Below are 21,270 nucleotides of genomic sequence, written 5' to 3' on the forward strand. Positions count from 1 at the left end.
AAAAAATAAAAAAAATTGTAACTTGTATATTCTGTTTTAGCGTATTTATCAGATGAACAGAAGCAGTGGTTTGTTGATTATTTTAAGAAGTTGTGTAAAGTTGGTTTGTCTCTAGAAAAACTTAAAGGAAACCGAGACATAGAAAAGGATATTAGTCCCACAGTAAGTATAGTTTAAGGATGTACTTAGGTCAGGTTTAGGACTCCTTGGTCAGATGTTCGGACTCCTTGGTTTTTTTCCTACCATACAGAGTAAAATATTTTGCCCCATAACACCCATTTTACTTTTCATATAAGACTTCAATAGCTAATAAAAGGTCTTTTACCAAAAGTAACCTATCAATATTTTAGCTTATTTTGTTCCCTAACTAATGCTCTTCTGACCTATAGTATCAGTTTTAAATTCTAGATTTTTTTAATTTCACCTAAGTACATCCTTAATAATGGTAAGAAAGTGTTTTAGAAGGGGAATACATGCACAAAGACAATAATAAGAAGTGTGATTTCACAGTAAACAGGAAAGAATAATCATGTAACCATGGTGAGGTTTTATCTGTTTTATCAAAAGATATAGAAAACTGCTTTTCAGCAAAAAGTAAATTTGAAATAAAAATTGGCAATATTTTCAAAGAAGAGAAAAGAGTTAAAATGATATTTACACATTTCATTTACAAATACTACAAAGATAGAAGAATAAAAATAACAAAACAGAAATCACAAGCTAATTCAGTCATTGATTTATTGTTGCATTATGTCACATCATGATGACAAAAATATCATTGCGTTATGTCACATCATGATGACAAAAAGCAATTAAATGTTAACTGAAATTTTAGTTGCATATATGATAAAGATTGAATGACTGATTGATTCATTGTTGTTTGCTGAATGTCCAGTGTCAAATATTTCATGCATATTCAGGATGAGAACAAATAAACAGTGAATACAATAGATAGGGCCTGCTATGTAAGGATTAACTGGATGAAAGGAGGGACTTTTGGACTACCACTGGAAAATAGATAACTGATAAAGATAGTTTGATAATTGTTGAGATTTCTTTTGTAGTTAAAATGTTCAATTTAGTTATTTTACCTAACTTTTTATATATTTTTTTCAGATAACAGAAATTCCAGATTTTACCGAAGATGACAAATTTTTGGAATGTAGGAAAAACTGTGCATATAATTTTCCTGTAAGAGTTTATTACAGATAGTTGGTCCTAAATGATTCCTTCTTTAGTTAAAGATAAACACATTTAAAGTATATGTTAGACTTTCTAAGGATAATCTTACTGGGGAAAAAATCAATTTTTAACTGTTATTTCAGGCAGGAGGGGGGATATGGATATTTAAATATTGATCATTTAAATAAATCCTTCTACAATTCAAAACACTTGAGGAATAAAAAATTGCAAATTTAGTTATAACCTCAGAAGTCATACCTTAAATAGGAGACAAGAAATTGTAATTTTATTGTTGATATTAAAATAAGAATTTATTGATATAAGATATGAGGCAGATTGTCATGTGACTGAATTAAACAGCATGCAAAGAAGATTCAAGATAATAAAGATTATTAAGAGTAATTTCAAAACCCTGCTAAACATATTGAAAGTCGCTCAAAGGCATTCAACCATAAGAATAATTCAACACCTCACACTGAGTTCAAAACAAACTTTATAAGAAAACTACATATATTTCAAATAAAAACTTTAGAAGCTAGAGCTTAAAACACCAAAAAAGGTAAGATGTTATAGTTGCTAGTTTGGTTGTTTTTAAATTGCATTGTACACCTTAAATTTTAATGTATGTTTTCAGGCAATGGTGTTATTTATTGGTGCAAAGCATTTTAAATCGGAATTATTAGGATGTTTTTCTAGTCTTTGTAAAGATCCTAATGTTCAAGTTCGGAAAACTGTATCGGGTGGCTTTCATGAGGTAGGTTACATGTTAGATTATTTATGGAAGTAGTAAAATTTATCATTTACATACCGTAGTTAAAAAAAGTTTGATATTATTCACAGCCCCAATCTGTTTAAGGGAGGGTATAGATAGATGCTACATCTTAAGGATGATCGCTTCTCTTGTTTTTAACTTTTTGTCAGATATTCAGAATCCACTAGTTTTATCCATGTAAAGCCAATAAAAAACATTGACCGCTAACCCCTACTTTTCTTTCCATAATTTTATTATATATAGTTTAAACAGCCATATTTGAAAATCTTATCAACTTTTTGTTATTTTTTCATAGTTTTTGAAAGAAAAAAGTGCAAATGTTAAATGTATGAAAAATCTAGAGAGAATCGTTTCCCACCAAATTTTCAATGGCTTATATCTGGAAAACAAGGACACAGACCCTTCATTTTTTTCTGCTTTATTAGTTCCGTTATTTATATTCTATCAATTTATAATAGTCTTTTAAATGGCTTTTAAACAGAGTAGTGAACATCCTTAAATCATTCACTGTTAATTCAATTTACCCACAGGACCAGTGTGATTTATTATATTCTCAATATTGCAAACACCTATGGTCATATTTGGTCAGCAGCTTGACAGTGATGAGAATGATACTTTGAATTTTTCAATATATTGAATGAACTCAAACAATTTTTTTCAGCTTTCTCAAATACCACTGAACAGAGTTGTGTCATATTTGGTCAGCAGCTTAACAGTGATGAGTTGTTAATTTTGTGTGCTTAAATGATCTGTCAGACAGCAACTTCCTGTTTTCTGAAACTTTGAATTATGAGTGGAGATATGCTTAGCAGAAAAACACATGCATTCTTTTTTTTATTATTTGCAGGTGTCTAGAGTTTTAGGGCAACATGTAGCTGTTATACAACCAGACTTAATACTTCTGTTGAAGGATGAGTCAGTAGATGTAAGTACTGGGTTCCTTAATTTCTTTTTAAATGCCTTTCAATATTTAATGAAGGTTTACTTTTATCAAATTCTTGGAGAAGTTTCAAAAGTTAGATAGAGGGACCTTATTCTCAAAATATAGGCATAGTCTATGAGTTTTCTCAATAAAGTTCTTACACTTGAAACAGTGGTTCCCACTCGGGACTATATTTAGTTTGATGAGTAAGAAAGATAACTGTTTTTGCATTGTCATCATCCTTAATGACCTGTTTTATTGGAAATACAGCTCCTAAAGTGCAGTATCGTAGAATTTAAATCAGAGCTTTTCAAATGAAAAGTATATAACTTTAGGGCTATTCCATTAAAATGTATGTGGGAGGGTAGGAAGGGAAGTTTAATTATTGAATGTGGGTCATGGGTCTTTTTTCAGTATGCTTCTATTACCATTATGCAAAATTATCTAAAAACTGGTTCTTGGTTGTAGGGATGTTATGAAAGTCCCTTCCTACCCTCCCACATACATTTTAATGGAATAGCCCTTACCTAAGAAAGCAGTTTGAGATCTCTTGGTTAATAATGTTTATGTTTTTATACTTTTATAGAATGGAAAATATAAAATCTATATCATTTTAGAAAAAAAACATCTTTTTGTCTGAGTATGAGGTTTCCTATATTTACTCTATGTATTGGAATGGAAGGAGATTTAACAGAGTTCCTTTATGCTATGTTAAGGAATATTTTATATTTTCATGAAGATGAATTTCCATCGCAAAACATATATTTTTTTCCAGCCTCTTGACTTTTTTCGCAGAAAGCTCAACATAGGGGTAGTGATCTGGCGGCGGCAACGGCAGCGATCACTAACTACTTAAAAGCTTAATATTTCAGAAGGAAGAAGACCTGGATGTTTCAAACTTTGTATATATGTACCTTATGTTGTGAAGTTTCCATCTGTCATATGTCCTTTGTCCTTGACCTCATTTTCATGGTTTGGTGACTACCTACTTGGAAAAAAAAATTAAGATTTTTTGTAATGTTGATTTCTCTCTTATTATGAGTAATAGGATAACTATACTTAGTATGTGCCTACGTCCTCATGCCTGTCAGACAGTTTTCATCTGACCTCAACCTCATTTCATGGATCAGTGAACAGGGTTAAGTTTCGTGGTGAAATCTATATCTCAGATACTATAAGCAATAGGTCTACTATATTTGGTGTATGGAATGATTGTAAGGTGTACATGTCCAACTGGTAGGTGGCATCGCACCTTGGCGGCATTTTCATTGTGGTTAAAGTTAAGTTTTTGTGTTTTGGTCTATTTTTCTTATACTGTATGCAATAGGTCAGCTATATTTGGTGTATGGAAATATTTTATGATGTACATGTCAGTTTGGCAGGTTTTATTTGATCTTGACCTCATTTTCACAGTTCATTGCTCAATGTTAAGTTTTTGTGTTTTGGTCTGTTTTTCTTAACATGTAAGCAATAGGTCAACTCTGTTGGGTGTATGGAATGATTGTAAAGTGTACTTGCATGTCTGGCAGGGTTCATCTGACCTTGACCTCATATTCATGGATCATTGGTCAATGTAATGTTTTCATGCTTTGGTCTGTTTCTTGTATACTATAAGCAATAGGTCAACTATATTCAATGTATGGAATGATTGTAAGGTGTACATGTATTTCAGGCTTGGTTTATCTGACCTTGACCTCATTTTCTTGGATCATGATAAGTTAATTTGATACTTGTAGTAAAACATTATATATTTAGGGCTATCAACATAAAATCAATGGTAGTAAAGTAGGCGAGACATTTCAGCGTGTGCTCTCTTGTTCAATTTTTACACACCGATTTTGTAACTAAGATAAACAGAAACTGAGGAGATATTTGTTTCAATGTCAAAGTCAAATTTAATTGTTTCTGTGGTCGGTCAGGATACTTCATGGTGAGCAGTTGTCATTGGTGGAGAAAGCACAAATATCCTGAGAGAATAACTGACCTCTAGAATAAATTTGGCAATCCCAGTCAATCAAGGTTGAACCAGAACTCACTTTGCCAAAGTGGGGTTAGAACTCACAACCTCATTGCTGACAGACTAGTGATTAATGTAGATAAATACTTAGACCTCTCAGACACCAAGACCCCTTCTCTTCATTAAATTGTAAGGATTCATTTATGATAACTAAATAGTATCATTTCATATCAATGTTCTTTTAAAATTTTGTAAATCTTTGTTTTATATTTTACAGGTATTAAAAGGGGTGATAGCAAATATTCCATGTATATTAGATTGTTTGTCAGGGACTGGTAGTAATCATTCATTGTCAGAATCAAAGGTAATTAATGCTTAATGAATTTAGAAATGAGGCATTTGGGCATGCAACACAATTAAGTAAAGAAGATGAATCTAAAAAAGTTCCATTGTTATACTGTTTTGTGTAACAAATAACAAAGCATTAATATGCTGTTAACTTAATCTTACTTTTTTTTTATACTAATAGCTTTTATAGGTATGATATGTCACCAAAAAAGGAAAAAAACTGCCATAATACAAAATATCGAGAGAAAGTATCAATATTGAGCTTAATATGTCAAGCTTCTGAAACATGAATTTTTCTAAAAAAAATTTCTTGTTAACTCAAAGTGTTCTACAATTACAACAAAAATAATACATTTGTTAACAAATTTTCTTGCAATTAGTAAATTGTATTCTGACAGAATTTTCTTTTAATTTTTTTTAATAATCAAATTTACAAGTAATTTTTTTAATAATCACATCTGTTGAAACCAAGCAGAACACAGGTAGACACAATGAAAAGAAGCAGGATCAATTCAACAATTTCTTTCTGATTAGCTCATGATTAAAAGAAAATCTAAAAATTGTAAGCCCTCATCTCTATATATATATATATATATAGACTTCTGCATATTATTATACATCTGTTATATAATTTCAGCTCCATGTACTAAATGATGTGATAATAGCTGTACTGAACTCTGAACCTGTGATATTTACCTCTAATAACTGGAGGTTACAGGAACATCTGATGGATAATTTGTCCTGTCTAATCAAGTGTTGTTCTAGTGATGTACTCTACCAAAAAGTCATTCCAGTTGTATATCCTAAAATTAAATCTGCGGTAGGTACTTAGTGTAGATAATTTTGAACATTTTAGCTTTTGAACTATTTTGCTTTTAAATTTTGGCATGTAACTTTTGAGTTCTGTAGAAAATATTTTCATCATGGATATTTGATGCTCAGGAACATGCCATTGTTTTGAAATTTTCGATGTGGCAATTTAAAAAAATGTAAGCACATACCAAGGAGACAATTAAAACCTGAAATCACATTTTGCCATGTCAGCTTCGTTTATAGCTTACTATACAGTATGGGTTTTGATCATTATTGATGGCTGTATGGTGACCATCAGTTGCTCACATCCATTCCATTTGGACTCTGATGGATACCACATCACCTTGTTTTTTTAAGCACGCACATAGCCATGAAAAATAACATTAAAAGACAATACTTTACAAAACATTACACAAAGATTCAGCAAAATAAATCCAACTGAAAAATATGGTGAAACTCAGATCCTTCCTAAGGTTAAGTCGTCCTAGCTACACTTGTGGTACTCATGTTTCGTATGCTATGTAAAATATTAGATTATAAGACATATTGGATGAAAAGTGATAATAGAAAAAAAAAGATGACAGAATTTTACCTTCAACAAGCAGAACATTTATCATAATGTATAACACTTTTATAAAACTGATAGATAAATTAACAAGTTTTTGCACAAAATATAATCATGTATAGAACTAAAATTGCAAAAAAAAAAAAAAAATTGAAAACATTTATTAGCCATCAATATTTATTTTATCTACTGTATATCTGCTAAGAATAATGAGGCACATCACTTTCTTTCAATAAAACCTATATAATTTATTACAGAGGGCTTTGCCTGTGAAACATGCAGCCTGCAGATCTGCCTTGAAAATTATTAGAAAAATTAAAAAATTAACCCAAAGAGAAGAACTCCTCCATTGTTTTGTAGAAGGTATGTAGCATTTACAATTATTTCATATGCAAGAGAAAAAACATGCTTGGTTGATGTATGTGAGAAAAATTCAATCAAATACTTGGAGAAATATTCGGCAAGTTTAGAAATTATTAAGTATGAATAAAAGATTTGGGTAAGTCATCAATACAGCATTTCAATGACACAAAAAAGTCGAAAGACATCTAGATGTCAACATACTTTCTTTAACAATAAACAACTGCATTTATTAATGGGATTGCTCATAAAAAAAAAAAGAAATGCAAGTTTTTAATATTTAAAGCAATATCTGGAAATGCATCATATAATAAAGCATTCATAATTTACAATGCAAGTTATACAAATCTTATTGCATTTTCCCCTAAAATAAGAATGTCACAAAATATTTTGAATTACAATATTATAAAGTAATAGCACATTTTTTAGCTGTTCTTCTCTTGGGTGATTGCTAAAAACAAATCCTATTGCTATTCTGTTAAGCTACATATATCAAGGTCAAATCCTAAGCTCTTTAGAATTCTTGTTGAGTTTTCCTACAAATGCTGTCATTTGTTTCCTGACAATACAAAGAACAATGGTGAAGAGTTGAAATTTTATGCATAAAACATTAGGAATATAATTTGGATATTTCTGACAATTCAATTTAAAACTGTTACAAAATTGGTACCAAAAACCATTTAGTTCATATTAATATTCTATTGGTTTTAAGCTGAGAAAAACTTCTTTCAAAAAAGTCCTTAATAGATGTGACATAAAAAACGTAAAAATTAAAATGAAAATTAATGATTTTAAATCTGTTTATTTATTTCAGACTTCTGCCATGGAAGGAGTTGTCATCATAGGAGTTTATTTATTGACGTTTGTAAAAATGTGATAGAATTATATTCAAAAACTTTTTTTAAGGAATATTTTTATGAATATGTGTTAGAACTTCAATCAGATAGTGTGCCAAACGTTCGGTTACGGTTGTGTTCAATACTTCCACAGTTAAAAAAGATTATCAAATTACCTACAGACAGAAATTTACTACAGCAGTTAGAAACTTGTGTAAGAAGATTATTATTAAGTGAAAAAGATAGGGATGTTTTAGCAGCAATTAAAATTGTAAGTATTCATAACTGGCTAACATATGTGGAAAAAGGGGGTAGGTTTTGTCTTCAGGCTAATGAATGCATTGTTTTGTATAATATCTATGAGGTAGCTGAAAAAAAGGGGTAAAGCCCAAACCGCTCTAGTTGTATCGGATACTACATAAGTCTAATCTATCTTAATAGTAATAACATAGGAAGCCATTGTTTGATTTGACAATCCATAAATTAGGATGAAATTGAAATTCCTTGTTAAAATACAGATTATCCTTTACAAGTTGTCATTATTTGTTTTGAGTTAAAAAAAAAAAGATTTTTGAAGAGAGTTTGTCTGTTAACTGCAGTATGAATCTTAATTCATATACATTTTACAAAAACAGACAGTTTGAAGGAACTTTTTGACTGAAACAATGAACAAATGCCTTCACCATATGCTGAACTTAAAATGCTTCAGCCCCTTGTCTACAATCATGAATTCAACAGAGTTGAAAGGATCTTACTCTGATTACGTACAAACACTGATAGGATATGTTTATATAGAAATAAGGAGTTGTGGTGTGATTTCCAATGAGACAACTAACCACCAGATACTGAACGAAGAAGATGGTAGCAACTATTGTTTTATATAAAGGCTATCACAAATACATTGTCAATTATGCAGTCAGGTATAGCCATTCTGTATTACAATTAAAAATTGAACCATTCAGAATGAACAGAAGTGTGTATGACAATACTGTTTTTCCGTGATACTTCATCAAAGAGATCTGTGTCTTACAAATTCTTGTCAGTTCACTCAGGATAAATTTGATTTCAACAAAATCAGCTGTGCAGCGTGATGTTTAAAAAAAACCAACAAATTTGGTTCATAATCATGTAAAATTCAAATGAAACAATATAGAAATACATCATAAATCTTACAACAGGTCTGTTTAATTTGAAGTTATCAAAAGTTTATTAAACAGTTAGAAATTGTATTCTGCATTGTTCATTTACACCCTAAAAATCCCTACAGAGTTTTAACGGTGAGAAAAGTTGTTTACCTTTTAAATTAGAAAAAAGATTGAGCAGTATTTATCTGCCTTTGATAAATCTTACTTAGTGCATTTGTTATTGTGGCTTTCAGTTTTGGAATCCATCTTATAAATTTATGGTACCTTAAATTTTGGTAAAATTTATGCTACAACTTCACTATTGTTTGAAGAGATTTTAATATTTTTTGTATTTTCTTAACAGGCTGTTGATGACCTAGATAAAATACATGTACAGATGGAGCCTGTAAGTAATAACATTGTGAGAAATGTATTTATTGTAGTCAAGGGGAGATAATTTCATTTTTTTTTAGACCAATTTGAAGATATTATCTCCCTTTTATTTTGCATGATTTCCAGATTGTGCTTTTTAAATAGCTAAACATATCTAATGTTTAATATCTAAGATTTCAAACATTGCATTCAGCAAAAAGGTTTCAATAAAAAGTATTGAATAAAATTTTAAAGTAGTTTATATGAAATCATTTTATGATATACATATAAGATGTTATTGAAAATATTTAGTTGCACATTGAAGCCCAAAAGATGAACCTTTAATCATTAATTAATAATTACAGGTGATAATATCATGATTTTACAGTCCTATAAGGCATTTTTTATACCTTTACATATGACTTTTCAGTGTTTGAATAAAACAGGAGAACAAATTATGGTAGATCACTCTTGTTTTATTTTAGCTTATTTTATCTATTCAATATACTCTTATTTAGTTTTATTGGTAAAGACTTATTAGAAAGGTGGTCATGGGTTCACAGTACCTGTAAATGAAATATTTAGAAAACAATCTTCAAATTTAAAAAGAGCACCACATAAAATAATATATCCTAAAAGTCACTTTGAGATATTTTTTAAGGTCAAAATAGTCTCATTGAAAGTGTTACCATAAGGACAGGACAGCTTATATGTTCTAAAATAAGCCAGTATAAGAAAATGGTTAGAAATAATTGAAAATGTTACTAAAAAAAATATTTTTTTTTTATAATTCTTATAATTTTTATTGTAGTTAACAAAAAGATCCTTTTTTGAACATGATCTTGTGGACCAAGCAAAGGAAGAAGAGGAAAAGTTGTTGATAACAAATGTTAGTTTTCAGAGTATATAGAATCACTTTGAAAATCCAGAACCAGTTTATTAGGATGAATCAATATAAAAAAAAAGAAGTTGTGGTAGAATAGCCAATTATACAATTGTCCACCAGAGACAAAATTATGTAGATGTTAGCAAGCTTACTGACTTACATTCTATGTTTATGTTACATTGACTATTTGTATGTTTTATAATTAAGATATGAGACTTAACTCAAATCTTGTCTTGACATCATTGATTACAAAAGCTGAAACTATCAACATGCCTTGTTCGTTAGTTAGGCTTAATCTATGAACTTCATCATCAATTGTAGATATTACAGCATAAACCTGTTATCAAGTTTTCATGCAAGAAATCAACAAAAGAATGAATCATTTTATATTTCAGAAGATGATATTTTGAAAAAATGAGGGTAAATAACACATTGTTTTTTTTAAATTCTGTTCAAATTAAATGTGTGCTAGTTGTGTGCAAACTCATCTAATCTGTAAAACTCCCTAATTTTATTTGACTTTTTTCTTTTCTTTTACGATAGGCTGACCTTTGTTATGATATTTTTTTTGAAGGCTAAATTTAGTTTTTGTATGTCCTTGTAGGAAGAGAAAGAAATAAAGAAAGAGGAAGAGGCAGCAGAAAAACAAAAATCAAAGGGAGATAAAAAGGGTACGCCTTCTGCAAAGAAATCCGAAAATGGAGGAAGCAAAATACCAGCTCCTAAAAAGGGTAAAGTTTTACTATAATGCTATAGATTTGAGTAATGACTAATAAATGGGATATAGGTGTTTAGTGTTTTGAATTTTATTAAGCTATTTTTAACTTATATGGATTTTGGTTCTCAGGCACAAGAAAGACAACTCTGTATTCCGCCTACCTGAGAATTTTATTTTTATGGAATGTAAATTTAACTATGGTACGCTCAAGTTCAGAAATTTAATTTGCAATTAATACCTGAGAACTAGTTTCTGATAGGCATGTAAAATGTTTATTGGAAAGGCAGATAATTTGAGTTCTTTCTTACTGTCTATGTTGATCATTTCTTAATATGATGATATAGACATATAGTGATATATGATAAAACATTTTTATCGTCTGATTAACATATTGCTTTATTTACATCATAAACCATAAACCATTCATTTGTTAACCTATTTTCCTGCAAGGTGACAATTTTAGATAGATTGTAAGAGAATATTTTTAAACATTTTTGTTAAAATAAAAAAAGTTTAAGCAAAGCGTCCCTGATTTAAGGTAACTTTATGTGGTTACTTTAACATAAAGTTATGACTGAGAAGCTTTGGCAATGGTTAACTATAAAAGGCTTTTGTTTTAATCTGAATAGAAATTATGCTTTTTTGAAAATTAGTTAATACATGAATGGACTATTCTGTAGGAAGCAAATATAATAATTTTGTCTAATACTTGTGTTAAATGTTTATAGTACTGAAGATATGTTATACTAATACAGTGAGGGTCAAGATAATTTTACAGACATTGATAATCGTTAGATAGTTTATGAAGAAGCATATTTTGAAAACAAAAAAGTATTTAAATTTTCATGAAGTTTTGATCATTACAAGAATTTTTTTTTTTTTTATTTGAATATGAATATTTTTCCTGAACTATTATATTTCAATTAAATTGTAGACAAAATTAAAACCTATAATTTAGCTATGAGGTACTGGAATGAATTATCAACAAAATTATTACACCCAACTATTTTTTTATGTTTAACCAAAGAGTACTTTTCAAAATGAAATTATAAAAATCGTAAAAACTATAATTATGACTTTTAATGTTTATGAAATATTTCTAACTACTCACAATATATATTATTCAGTATATTCTGAAATTTTTTTAGGACTGTTCCATTAAAATATACATGGTATCCTGGAAAAACATTTTGAAAATGGGGTAACTATCTATAGAGGCAATTTAAGAATTTAGTTTCACGTTTATTGTACTAAAACACCCACCCATAGATGAGAAGTGCCTTCCCTGGGTTACATGTTAGTTTTTATGGAACAACCCTCATATTAGAATACTAAGAATGTTTGTTATCAAGATAATTGTCAAACTATGACGAGGCCTGGCATATTGGTGAGTATGGTCAAGATATGAAAGTATCACACAATTGCTGATGACGAAATATCATATTTTAGGAACGAAAGCAACCAGTACAGCATCAGGTTCCAGTGGTTCATCAACTCAAGTTTCTTCAAAAGGTCAGAATGATAATTATTATTCACAATGCACTTGTAGGCACATTTAGTACCGGTAGTCTTTGGAATTCAATTTTCCCCTTTTTTAACAGATATATTCTAAGGAAATAAAATAAACATATATAACTTTTTACCAGTTATTTACTTTCTAATTTACTTACAGTTATACGATTTGTATTTAATTTTTGTTCACTGGTGCAGTTTTAAAACTGTGCTAAATAAATTAACATTCATATTTCTTTCCCTGTCTTTGCTAAAAATTTTGTAAAGCAGTTACATCAGAAGCCACACAACTGTTCACCTGTTTTCTTCAAGTTGTTAATTCTGTTTTAATTCTTACAATTGCTGAAAAGTTTGAATAACTGTTGAATTCAAAACCTTTAATTTACATGAAAACTTAGTAAATCTCAGGTAAAACCTACAGAGTAATTTTGGCGAAAGAGATTTATTATTTTTTTAAACAAATTATATGTAGAATTGAAGACTTGTAACAAATATGTTAGCATACTAGTTGCCTCAACTTTTAAATTTCCTAAATAAAGATAAACACCAAAGTTTTAATTTCTTTTTAACAGATCGTGCATGTGTGACTTCTAAGTTTTTGTATCCAACCTATTTACTAGGAGGTAACCCTTCTATGATTATAAACGTAATACAAGGCAAATAAACAAAACGGCTTTATAGTGATTAGATTTTCAGATAACATTGTTACACCCAAAACTTATACAGGTGTTATCAAGTTTCCTTGCAACTGATCAGGACTTTAACTGGTGATTTCAATTTTAAGTTTTGTCAAGAGCTATACAAACATTTGTTAGGAATTGATATCAATATTGCTCATGTGAAACAGCTTACTTCAGACATTAGGCTTAGACATTAAGATGTTCTACCTGAGCATTTTTGGTTTCAACACCTGATTCTTAAAGTTAAACAGCTTCTTATAAAATAAAATAAAATTGGCCAGTTGCAAGAAAAATAGTGAACAGCTGTACCAGTTTGGTTATAAAACTTATTATTTAGTGTGTACTCTTTTAGAATACTAATTAATAATACAAAACCTATTTTCTTTAGATACTTCAAAAACCCATTTATCAAAATCAAAATCCAGTAATTCTTTGTCACAAATACCCAGACTAGGTAAGGTGAAGCATGGTACATAAATCCCAGAGAAAGTGTTTTTAATTTGCATGGTCAATATCTCTTTTTAATCAATTTTCTCATGAATTGACTCAAAAATTATATTTAAACAAGAGTTACTTCCCTTTCGGTGGAGTAAGTACTTGTTCCTTACAGTTATGAGCTACTGTTAGAAAAGTTAATAAAAATATATTCTTTTTCAAAGCATAGTCATTTTTAGTTACATACTGAAGTTAGATAACAAGTTCATCAGAAACAAAAAGTCTTCACAATTAACCATGACCCAGGTCAGTAAAATTGAATTTTTACTAGGAAAATTTTCTTGGAAAGAGGCCTCACAAGCTAAATTTTTTTTTATAGAAATCATATGAAAAACTGATTTTCTGGCTTGTAAGTAAAAAAAAAAGAAAATTCTTGTGAAGACTGCAAAAATATACAAAAAAATATTTTATGCCAATTAGTAGAATATAAGCCATGAACATTTTTTTTCACTTTAGCTCAGCATTGTAGTGAACCAGTAATACTTGTTCGGGAAAGGAAATATCTTGTCTCAAAATTTAATTTTAGAGTATATTCAGGATTCAGAAAAATCGATTATTAAAAAGAGATGTAAATCCATTGATGTTGTCCAGTGTAAAGTATGAATGAAACCTGAACATAACAATAGTTTGTTATCTGTTGTACACTTTGCCTACCAGTTACATGTCTATTATTGCAAATTAGTGTCATATTTTACTATACACCTTTACATATATTTTTCTGTGTTCTAATTTGATGTACCAAAATATCAATAAGGATATTTTCTGCATGCAGTATTTGCAATACCATAGTTTTTGATATAATTCCTACGGAATTGTAAACTAAAGGACCAATTCCCAATGAGAATTATTTGAAAAATCATTTAAGATTGTTAAAATTGGCAAATTCCTAAAATATTCATATGCTAGACTTAGGTAAAGCAATACAAATTTGGTATTTCTCAAATTACTTGCATTCATGGTTTGTCTGTGCATATTAAGTTCTCAAAAGGACTTAAGTAACCCATAGTTTAATATAAAAACACAGTATCTTAAATTAGTGCTGCTTTGTTTGGACACATAGAAAAAAAATTCCAGCTCAGACTTGCAATCAAATTGTTTAGCAATCAATTTTTTTTCGAGAATTAGGTAATCAAATAATTACAAATATCCCTACCAACATCTACCATCAGAATAAGGATAATAATCAAGGGAAATAACTTTTATCTAAGCTACTGCAATCATAATACTTAACCTTTATTTTATTGTCCATGGTATTACATAAATATTTCAAAAGGTTTGTTGGTGGCTTTGATGGCAGAGTGGTCTAAGTAGTTCAACTGCAGTGATCACTAGCTGGTAAACACTGAGTTTGTGAGGGTCACATTGTTGAAGGTAATTTTGACACTTATCTTAATTGACTAGGGAAGCCAGGTCTCCTTTCAAAGATTGGTGGCTCTTTTCATTTACTTCCAACTTCCTCAACCATTAAAAACTTGATGCCATGATTTAACCAACTATGCTAAAAGTGGCGTTAAACACCAACAATCAGTCAATCAATTAAAAGGTTTGCTCCATGGTATTTTGAATTTAATCTAGAAACCAAAAGTACAGACAGACAAACAATTAGTATCCTTACTACTCCTGTCCTTGTTAAGCAGGACTTACAAAAATGAGAGGACCCTTTGGGAATATTTTTTGTTCTGGTACAGTTCAAAATGAAGTAATTTCATGATAAAAAAATTTTTTTGAACTAGAGTTCAGATTAAGGCATGATATTTTTTTTATGTTTGTGTATTCAGAGATGATTTTAATAATATTTATTTCTGTGTCAGTTTTAACATTTGGAGTGTAAATTATCCTTTTTATTTTTTGAGTAATACTAGCTCTGCATGATTTGTTTAAGTTTGAAATTTTAGATATGTAATTTTTTCATAAGGTTGTTGATTTTTCTATGGATTTATTTATTTTGGATAATGATTGAAATAATATACTTTGGATTCATTATTATTCGTCGGATACCAATTTCGTGGTTTTCGTGGGTACAGGTGAACCACGAATTTAAATGTTCAATGCATTTCATATTTTCTATTGGGTTGTATGCAGACTTTGGCAAAACCATGAAATCATATATCCACGAAAAGGCAAGTTTTCCCCAATCCATGAAAATTAGTACCCACGAAAATAAATGAATCCATAGTAGATATGAAATATGGCTTCATATGCCAATATTTAAGTTCTGTTTTATACAGGTTGAAAGGGAAATACAACTTTAAGAACATTTATATGAATTTTTTTTTGAATTTTTTCCATGCCAAACACTTCTTTCTTATACTTTTGTTGAATTGCAAACTGCTGGAAAAAGAAAGAAGATCAAATGTAACTTACATAGAAAAATTATAATGTATGCAAAAATCCTATGGTATTCTATTAGTTTATTTAATAGTGCCTTCAAAATTTATACAAGTTCATGTATGATTATTGATTTTTTTGCAAGCATTAAATGTTTACCATTATTTATATTGTACATAACTATATTAAATGTTGTTGCATGTCATAACTATTTTAAATAATAAAAACAAATGATATTTTTTGTGTAAAATGATACCATAACATACAAAAACAGGTAACTTGTTCCTCTTATGGTTCTCATTTTAATTTTAAACACTTTTTTATTGGATAAATAGTCATGAAATTTCGGTTTCATTCCATAATGAGTCAGTGATGCAATTTTTGTGAAATAAAATCAAGCAGAGGACATTGTTGTTTTCATTTCTTTAAAATTAATTGATGAAAAGGTCTTCTTAATTTTCAATTTTGAATTATGAAACAACCTTCCTCAATTTACTTGGATCTATACATTTTTGAACATTCATGTTTTTTTTATTATTATTTAAAAATGCTGAGATGTGAAGAGTATCATTCTGCAGCATGAAATGTTCCGAGTTAAATATCAAATTAGCATATTTGTATTTCTGTTCCAAAGGAGTTAAAACAACTATGAACTTTACAAAAGAAGTAAATACAACCAGGAAGACTGTGGGCTCTCCTAAACTATCGAGACTACCAAGATATAGCTCTACTCCAGACCTCAACAATGGTTTAATAGGGAAGACATCACCAATTATACCCAAAAAGATGTATAATAAGAACAAACTGAATGAAGACAATGGTCTAAAAAAACTCAGGAGATATTCTAATATTGAAATAGACAATAAGAAAATAGAGAATAGTAAATCAGTAAACCGGTCTAAGCTACCTCATTTCTCATGGAATAAGTATGCTAGTGATGGAAGACAATCCCCACATCCTCAGAGGGCCTTTCTTGCCAGTGATGGACGATCGTCACCACACCCAGACATGATGAAGACTCGTGATCACAGTGGTGAGAAGTTTGAAGGAATGCTCGGTGTTTAGTGCTTCGCAAGCATGAAATAATGACATGGAAAAAGCTGAACATTTCTGATTTTCTTTTTTTCTGGAATGAAGAATGTATCAAGAAAGCTCTACATTTCTTTCTCTTTCGTTATGTTTTTTTAGAATGAATGATATATTGAGAAAGCTCAACATTTCTTTATCTTTTGTTATGTTTTTGAATGAATAAGTTATTGAGAAAGTTCTACATTTCTTTCTGTTTAGTTCTGTTTCTGCAATGAATAATGCATTATTTTAAATATAGATATTCAATAACAGTGCTTTATATCTTAATCATATTTATTTTATAGACATTTTGGATGGCATGAACCTTCAATTTTCTTCATAACTCGTGATAGAATATATTCTTTAACATGTCCTATGTATGAAAAGCTTCCATATAATTTTATTATCATTGTTTACCTTCATTGTAATAGTAAGAGATGGCTATGAATATAGTAACAGCATTGACCATTTTCCTTCTTTTTATGCCCCACCTACGATAGTAGAGGGGCATTATGTTTTTCGGTCTGTCCGTTCGTCCGTCTGTCCCGCTTCAGGTTAATACAACTGATTTAATATAACCAATAATTCTTCATAACCCTTCCATAATGAAGTGGGGATATATGATGACTGGATCATGAATCAATTGATGACTGGATCATGAAACTTTCAAGGAATCTACCAAAGAAAATTTTGCATCTAGTTTTTTTTTTTTATAAAGAGATTTCTAATAACAACACATTGGATTCCCATTTCTATCTATACAAATTGGGGAGTGGGTATGAATTTTGTTTTTGTAGTTAAAGATTGTATGCAGGTGTATTTTTGATACAATCTTTTCATAGAAATATCTTTTGTTTAGTTTATGTTTGTGTATTTTCTGCTAATAGTAATGAATATTTATTTGAAATACAGGTATCATGACATTTGCAATATTTCCTATACATATATCATATCTAATTTTCCTAGATGAGCATGTGTTTTGCTTTATGACTTAGTATATAGGACAGAGAGACTGGTTTGAATAAGTTACTGCACACTATTTACAGCTCTTCTATAAAAGCATGCAAAGCAAACCTTTGATCAGCTTGCTTGCTATGTTTGTTTGGATGTTTGTAAACAAAAGGTAGGTAGTCTGTTTCAGTCTGTTTACTATATACTGGAAATTGATTGGACAATAAACATTAACTTCATTGCATGTCAATTTTTATTGTCTAATCAAATTCCAGTATATACAAAACAGACTGAAACTCCGTCTACCTATTGTTTTCAAACATCCAAGCAAACATAGCAAGCAAGTTGATCAAAGGTTTGCTTTGCATGCTTTTATAGAAGAGCTGTAATTAAATACAATATTCATAGTATTGGTAAATTACATATGTTGTTTGAATATTGTTAATTTCCTTGCGATTGTTTATCGCTACAGATTATTTTTTTCTCTCACAGCAAACTTGTTTATATTTACTTTTTTATAGATCAAATAGCGAAATAATGTCCTATTGTAGCAAATATTACACATTGGAGACAATATTTTCAGGTTCAGCCAAACAATTTGAATATCTTTTTGATTGGCTTTATTTCATTTATTTTTTGCAGCCTCAGGAAGTAAAATAAGCAGTAATACAAAGACAAAACCTCCCAGCAGTGCTGGAACTACGTAAGTTTTAATCTTTTCTGTTTCTAATTTTTTTGTGTGTAAAAATATTGTCATTCCTTTTCTTTTTCCTTCAATGTATTAATCAGTCTAATTAAGATAAAGATCCTGTGTCCATGTTTTGCTTACGAAATTCTGACAACACGCCCTTTCTGCTTTCCGTTCTAGTAATTGTTACATCAGCCAATGAATTTTCTGCCTCCAAATTTTTGAAAAGATGTATTATTAGGACAAAACCTGAGGATCCTGAATGGTGTTTTTAAAACAGAAAGTAGAATGGAGCATTGTCAGATCCTTGTAAGCAAAGTGTGGACACAGAATCTGTATTTAATCAGATTGTATTCTTATAAAGTAAATATATATTTCCAATAATTATTTCACTCTTTTTTAGTCTTTTTAACTATTAATAAAATACTTAAATTTCAATTCATTTTATGTACTTTTCTGCATTTTACTCAAAATATAAATACTTTTTAAGTTTAGTTTTAACAATTTCTATATTATCTATATGTATTCTGTATTAATGTAACTTGATATACTTGCTGTTGTTTGATGGTGATGGATGTCAATATACTGTGGATTCGTTTAATTTGGTGGGTGTCAATTTTCGTGGATTATGGCTATCTTACATTTTCGTGACTATTTGATTTCGTGCTTTTGGCAAAGTCTGCATACAACTTTATATAAAATGTGTCTTTTGTTGAAGATTTAAATTTGAGGTTCACCAGTATCAATGAAATCCACGAAAATTGGTATCCAACGAATAATTATGAATCCACAGTATTTTGTGAATCTTTCCTTAGTTTCTGTCAGTGTTTGAAATAAATTTTAAAAGCAGCCAGTCCATCAGAAATTATCAAACAAATCCCTCCTTTCAATAAATGTGGGGGCCTTGTTGGCCAAAGTTGCTGAGGTGACTGATGTTGTGTATGGTTTTGACCTGTCTGTCAGTCCATCTGTCAGTCCTGTTCTTGTCATCACAATTGCTCTGAAACCACATGACAGAATTTTATCAGTTGACTTTTGTAGGAGTCATTAGTTTTTGAACTTTGGAAACTAATGAGATTTTCTTTGCCCAGTGACAGTGTGGGGGCATGGGGTATGTGAGCATGCTCACAAAGGTTCCTTAATTTTTGTTTGTTGCATTTGATATTCTTACAAATGAGATTATGACATGTCTACTGTTGATAAATTTATGAATTATTAGAAAAATATTATAAATTTTCTAATGCTCTCAGACAAAGTTGACCTAAGATGGATTTGACTCTACTTTTTAGGTTGCTTTTGGTCATTAAACTCCTCATGTATTCAAGCAGTTATACATTCATCTTTGTCATTCACATTTTTTGGTTTGAGATTTCCTGAAGAAGGTGCATCAAGGAAAGCATCTTGGACGCACCTAATTTATTAAATGTTATTTTTTCCAAATAATAACAGGCTGGTATTTCAAACACTGTTTACTGTATGCTAGTGTGTGTGTGTATTTTTGTAGTAGACGGGCTTCAGAAGGAGGTAATACAGTAACCCAGAGAAGAGGGTCTATGAGTAGTGCTAGTAGTACTGGCAGTACAGGTAGGTTTTATCTTACTCCTTTTTTAAATCAAGTCTTACTGCAGAGGCAGCAAAAAATCTGAAGCCCTGTGTTTGGAGAGGCTGAGCTGATTGTATGATATGAAACAATTACACAACAACTCAAGCTCATAGATGACGTGTTTCAAGGGAAAATTTTCGTAACTATTACTCTTTATCAAAGTTGACAGTCTTATCTATCAAACTGTTTAATGTGATTTGGTCCTCAATGATTTCATTGGGACTAATTTTTGCAGTGTCCAGTTTAAAAAAAAATAACATTCCTTATAGATTAATTTTTCGCTGGGGTGGTTTAAATTTCATTGATTATATTTATCCATGAAATGAATAAAGCTAAAACCTCAACAAAAACGTGTTCTTTTACAGTTATCCAGTGAGTTGACAGTTGATGGAAGACTGACTTTTAATTGCTTTTTTGACTTAGTTGCTTCTTTACTTTTTAGTATACATTAACATGAATAATCAATCGAACATTTACATAAATTGCAGTTAGTCATAAGATGGTGAAAACATCAAGATATTGTTGTTTTTGGCTACCCATATTTAGTTGCTTAAATACATTTAGATTTTCAAAATTTTCTGTAGCCAAAACAGATAATTACTATCAAAGTTAAGGAATTAATGAGGTTCAAATAAATAATTGAAATTCAAATGATATGTATAAATGAAAGCGTACAAAAAGTTCAAACATTCTTAATTTTGTTCATTTTATCTATAGAATGTCAGTTAAAGAACCTTAAACTCAACAAGTAAGATTTGCTGTTTCTTTTTCAGTGCTATAAAACACTGCTTTTGATTTGTTCATTTTGCACTTCTGAGAATATGATACATTTATCAAAAATCTTTGTGGGATTAGTTTTCAGTCACAGTTGCAGTCGTGTATGCACTATTTAGATAACAAAATGGTTGAAGATAGCATCAGTAATTTCACAATTAATAAATGTTACATCAAGTTTGAAAATACCATTAGTTGTTTGGTTTTTGATTTAAGAGCAACATAATAAGATTTTTTCCCAACCACTTCTCATGGTAAGAGTTAACAGGTTTCTTTTGTCTGTGTCTTTCTACCAGTAAAAGTCTGTTCCATACTT

The 21,270-nt window shown here is 29.8% G+C and overlaps 1 protein-coding gene across 13 annotated transcripts in view; it reads left to right on the plus strand.

Moving 5' to 3' along the window:
* The window catches only part of LOC127738874 (serine/threonine-protein phosphatase 4 regulatory subunit 4-like), a 66,383-nt gene that overhangs the window by 36,654 nt on the left and 8,459 nt on the right, over positions 1-21,270 (plus strand). For 5 of the 13 annotated variants that reach the window (XR_008000200.1, XR_008000201.1, XR_008000202.1 and 2 more), the window contains 16 exons: positions 41-162; positions 1,117-1,191; positions 1,817-1,936; positions 2,802-2,879; positions 5,111-5,197; positions 5,819-6,001; positions 6,817-6,922; positions 7,734-8,026; positions 9,244-9,285; positions 10,063-10,140; positions 10,742-10,868; positions 12,305-12,367; positions 13,436-13,501; positions 16,505-16,903; positions 18,532-18,592; positions 20,082-20,161. Coding sequence is in view for 10 of the 13 variants with exons in the window: in XM_052250329.1 (XP_052106289.1) it covers positions 41-162; positions 1,117-1,191; positions 1,817-1,936; positions 2,802-2,879; positions 5,111-5,197; positions 5,819-6,001; positions 6,817-6,922; positions 7,734-8,026; positions 9,244-9,285; positions 10,063-10,140; positions 10,742-10,868; positions 12,305-12,367; positions 13,436-13,501; positions 16,505-16,903; positions 18,532-18,592; positions 20,082-20,161 (1,980 nt within the window). In the remaining 3 variants the exon portion in view is untranslated. Of the gene's footprint in view, positions 1-40; positions 163-1,116; positions 1,192-1,816; positions 1,937-2,801; positions 2,880-5,110; positions 5,198-5,818; positions 6,002-6,816; positions 6,923-7,733; positions 8,027-9,243; positions 9,286-10,062; positions 10,141-10,741; positions 10,869-12,304; positions 12,368-12,939; positions 12,991-13,435; positions 13,502-16,504; positions 16,904-18,531; positions 18,593-20,081; positions 20,162-20,897; positions 20,929-21,270 lie in introns of all 13 variants that reach the window. The other 8 variants (XM_052250331.1, XM_052250333.1, XM_052250332.1 and 5 more) reach the window with 8 other exon arrangements.

This window comes from Mytilus californianus, unplaced genomic scaffold, assembly GCF_021869535.1.
Source record: "Mytilus californianus isolate M0D057914Y unplaced genomic scaffold, xbMytCali1.0.p SCAF_4, whole genome shotgun sequence".
NCBI classification, from domain to species: domain Eukaryota; kingdom Metazoa; phylum Mollusca; class Bivalvia; order Mytilida; family Mytilidae; genus Mytilus; species Mytilus californianus.